The sequence below is a fragment of the Aedes albopictus genome, unplaced genomic scaffold, assembly GCF_035046485.1.
Source record: "Aedes albopictus strain Foshan unplaced genomic scaffold, AalbF5 HiC_scaffold_194, whole genome shotgun sequence".
Classification (NCBI taxonomy): domain Eukaryota; kingdom Metazoa; phylum Arthropoda; class Insecta; order Diptera; family Culicidae; genus Aedes; species Aedes albopictus.
Window position 1 is genome coordinate 45,759 of NW_026916974.1, and position 4,242 is coordinate 50,000.

The 4,242-nt window shown below is 43.0% G+C and overlaps 1 protein-coding gene across 1 annotated transcript; it reads right to left on the minus strand.

Annotated features, from left to right (window-relative positions):
• Nucleotides 1-695: 695 nt before the first annotated feature.
• On the minus strand, nucleotides 696-2,835 carry LOC109420965 (uncharacterized). The gene has a single exon (XM_062843418.1). The coding sequence runs from the start codon at nucleotides 2,031-2,033 to the stop codon at nucleotides 1,167-1,169; it is 867 nt and encodes a 288-aa protein (XP_062699402.1). The 5' UTR covers nucleotides 2,034-2,835; the 3' UTR covers nucleotides 696-1,166.
• Between the last annotated feature and the right edge of the window lie 1,407 nt (nucleotides 2,836-4,242).

Here is a 4,242-nt window from a genome sequence, read left to right on the forward strand (position 1 = left end):
AAAATTTTTGTATGGACAAAAGTCTACGAGGGAGAAGGGGGGGGGGGGGGGGGCTCTGAGATGGCCAAATTTAGGTCTACGTGGTTTATGAACAGCCCCTAACAAAGAACTTTGTTCATCGACACATAACCTGTTCCATTACAGATACTGCCGACGCCTTAACAGATTGTTCGCCAAATATTTACTGACTTTACAGCAAACACACCCAGCAGTCGCAACCAAAAAAAAATCAACAACTCCTACAACAAAGGTGTCTTCTGGCTTGCAATCGTTTATTTTTTTCGTTTTTTCAAGAAAACCGAAGAAACAGACAGCCAAAAACTGTTAAAACCTCTAGCACGTGCTCGCTATTGCACCCAACAGCAGTGTCCTCTCTCACGCTAGGAACTCCTCGGAAAAGGTGCTGACGAATAGATAAACATCATTAAGATAGGGGACCGAGTCTGCCTCACTCGGTGGTGAACCGCATTCGACATTTCATTTAGGTATAGAATGGAGAATAGACGAAAGAAAGCGACCAGCAGCAGCTCCTAAGAAGGTTAAAAAATAACGAAATAAAGGAAAGGTCATCGGCCGCCGCGCTTCACCGACTTGAGAACTGAGCCACTGACCTCAAGACGACTCGAAGCCATCGACAAAAAAGAAACTTTCTACCTACCTACGGCACACGGAATGGAAAGAAAAACAAACGCGGATCGATTTTTGTTTTGTTTCACATTAAGATTTTTATTCTGCTTACTCTCCGTTCTTACAATTCTAGGCAAGTGTAAATCTAGTAAAACAGATTTCCCGTGCCGTCTTTCACACGCCACAGTCGGCGAGAAACGATCGGGAAATGGATTAAAAGTAATACGGCTTTGAACGTTGCTTCGATTACTACACGAAGTAAAGGCACATCTATACAGAGTTCGTTCGATTTCGATCGACAACCTTTCCGGCAGTCTGTAAGTCTAAAATCTTATTATGGTATCAATAAAACATGGACGGCCTTAGTTGCTAAAACCTTTACCCTCGGATGATCCATTGATCGAGGGGTTCGTCACTTAGTACGCTAGTGATTTGTGTTATTTTGTATTGTTTCGATTTGTTTGTTGCTTGTGTTGACATCAACATCGAGATTCTGGCCTTGACGGACGGGCTCCGACTGGATTTCAGGGGGGACGATCTTAGACTACTCCGCCGACTGGCATGGTCGATACCGTGCTATGCGGCGTCGTTGGACGGGATCCAGCCAGAGAATGGGCCACCGAAGCGTTCAGCGACTGCATAGTTCCCATCCGCAGATGGGCCAGATCTTCCAGCTTGGTCAGGTCAGCAAGCTCCAGGTAGAGCGAGTATACCAGCAACCACCCGTAGACCGACGCCAACACGATCAGTATCCAGATTAAGGTGATGATTACGTTGTACGCGAAGATCAGATCGTTCACGATCGAGAACAGCAGCAGTGCCAGGAATCGGAACAGCGTGAACACGGCGAACGACCACAGCCACGGAACGACTCGGTTTTCGTGTTCTTTACGAAGTGCGTGCACGAGCATGATACTGGTCACCAGCACGACCAGGCCTCCAAGTAGCGAAAACAACGCCGCGATCATCAACGAATTTCGCACGTGGACGTTTCCGACGTAGACGAACTCGTACGAGATGATGTAGTATCCGTAGTGTGTGGACCCGGGAGCGGCCATCGCCAGGCAGTACACGTCGAAGATGGCAGTGACGATCGTGAAAATGGCGACGAAGATCGAGAACGTCCCGGTGATGATCGCTCCCCGCTGGATGTCTATGTACTTGTTGTTGTGCAGCAGTGGCTTCTGGTACCACGGTATCCGGATGGATTTCATCGATCGCGATCGCTGTGAATGCAGATTCGATTGCGATCGGCTCGTTATGTGCGAGTACACCGATGGCGTCGACCTGTAGGTCGACGGTGTCTTCCGACCGTAGTTCATCTTGGTATCCCCGTTGAACTCCCCGTTGAAGGCTCCAACTGCAAACAGAAGCAGAAAGCAAGCGTTTCTTGATTGACAGGTCATGCGAATCGGATGGCCACCTGTTGGTCCTCAAAACCGGCACTCAAAGCACTACTAATGACAGAGAAATTTACACTTGAACTTCAACGGACGGCCGGCATTGACACTCGCAACGATCGCGCGACAGACAGTTCACGTCAGACCGGAAATTGACAGTTCAAGGTTCGGTGGAACCCAAATGCGGACGGAAACTGATAAAATGGCACTTGGCAAGCAGGCAACGTAGGAAAGGTGTTATCGATCAAACGAGAAATAACAACCGACAAAACAACAGACGGGCATTCGAGGGTTTGAGGGTTTGGGGGTGTGAGACAGTTAGATCGGAATAGTGGGGAACTCCAATTGAAAGGGATAGTGTTGTTATTAGAGGCCAGAGAAGCCGACGACGAGGTGAAAAAGGTTAATAAAATAATCGATACAAATGTGCCATTCTATCTGAGAAAGAGGGGAAGAGTACAAAAGAGGGGGCGTTTTGTGCGTTTCTAGACAAGAACGGTCTGTCGTCGGAGTGTCTTCCAGAGCAAAACAATAAGCAAGCCCCCACCCAGTAGCTCGAATGCCGCCGACCCGTTTTGTTCAGCTGTAATTTCTCGTCATCAGAGCTTTTTGTTCAGGTTTATTTTTTATATTGCAGTGCCATTTTTGTTGCGTTTTCTTATTCGAAGCGGATGAATCAATTAGAGGGTCATAAAATGTGGGATTAGGAGGTTGTATCAATGAAGTGGAGTTCAGAAGTGTCGTATGATCATAAAATTGAGATTGGCAAGTGGCTGTGATATATAGAGATGATGGATCGTGATAGATCCATAGGGTGCCATAAAGTAGCTAATAAATTTAAAGAGCGCTTGTTAACATGGTGTTGTGCCTTCAGTTTGAGCTTTCTTCAGACGAAAAACATATCTCAGCAGTTCTCAGCGTGACTTTTTTCTGTCGAGTACAGGGTGCCCTTCCAGAAGGCCTTTAATGATATTTATGGCAAATGCTCCAAAACTATCTTGGGCAATTCCTTCAACAATTATTTTCGAAATATTTTCACCAAATCCTTCAGAAAATTCTCCTCGTATTATTCCGTGTAATCCTCCATACATTCTTTAGGAATTCCTCCAAGGGTTGCGTCACGAATTCCTCACAGAATTTCTTCAGAAATTTTTCCACGGAATTTTTCAGGGATTACTCCAGAATTTATCAGAAGAATTGCTCAAATACTCCTGGAATAATTGCAGGATTTGGTCGAAAACTATTCCAGGTCTTCGGGTATTATGTACTTTTTATCCTTCCTTGGATTTCTTCAGAATTTTGTCCAAAAAATCCTACAGAATTCCGCAAAAATGTCTCTATTTTTTCTTCTAGGAATTTGTCTAATTAAATTAATTCATCCCAGGAATTCTCCTGGAATGTAGCAGAAGTCCCATCAAGATTTCTTCAAAACTCTTCCAACGAATCCATCAGGAATTCATTCTAGTCTTCTTTAAAGAATTCCTCCAAGAATTTCTTCAGAAATATCATCATGGGTACTATAAAAACATGCACAGAAGTGGCGCCTTGGGGAATATCCATATGGATTCTTAAAAAAAAAGCACTAAGATTTCTTAATTTATTCCTTCATGTATCCTTTTATTTTTAATTTATTTTTGAAGAATTGCAGCAGATTTGTTTTTTAATCTTTTCTTCTTTTATGAGAATTCCTCAAGAAATATCTCCATGGTTCTCCAATGATTACTTCAAGTATCTCTAAGAAATACTTTAGTGATATCTCATAGGGTTTTGTCATGGATTCCTCCAAATACTCTTCCGGGAATTTCTTCAAGAGTCCAGGTTTTTTCAAAAGATTTCTTCCAAACTTTTTGTAAGAAATGATTCGGCAATTCCTATGTGGATTATTATAGGAATTTTTTAAAGGCCTGCTTCTGAAATCAATTAATAATTCCTTCGAGAAATCCTCCAATTCTTCATAGATTTCTCCAAAGATTTTTTTAAAAAGTTCCTTCAAAGATTATTTTAAGAATTCCGTCAAGGGCTGACTCAACAATTCCTTCCTTCAAGTACTACTTTTGGAACTACTTCAAGGATTCACTCTAAGTATGTCTTCAGTACGGTTCGAAAAAGATGTTTCTCTGAGGATTGCTCCACAATTTTTTTTTAAATTCTCTAAGGAAACCTGCTAAACAAGTTCCACAAATTCCTTCAAAAATTCCTCCAAGGGTTCTCAGTA

What these genes read in the sequence shown, in the direction of transcription:
- LOC109420965 (XM_062843418.1), bottom strand. Translation starts at nt 2,033, where the DNA reads ATGACCTGTCAATCAAGAAACGCTTGCTTTCTGCTTCTGTTTGCAGTT.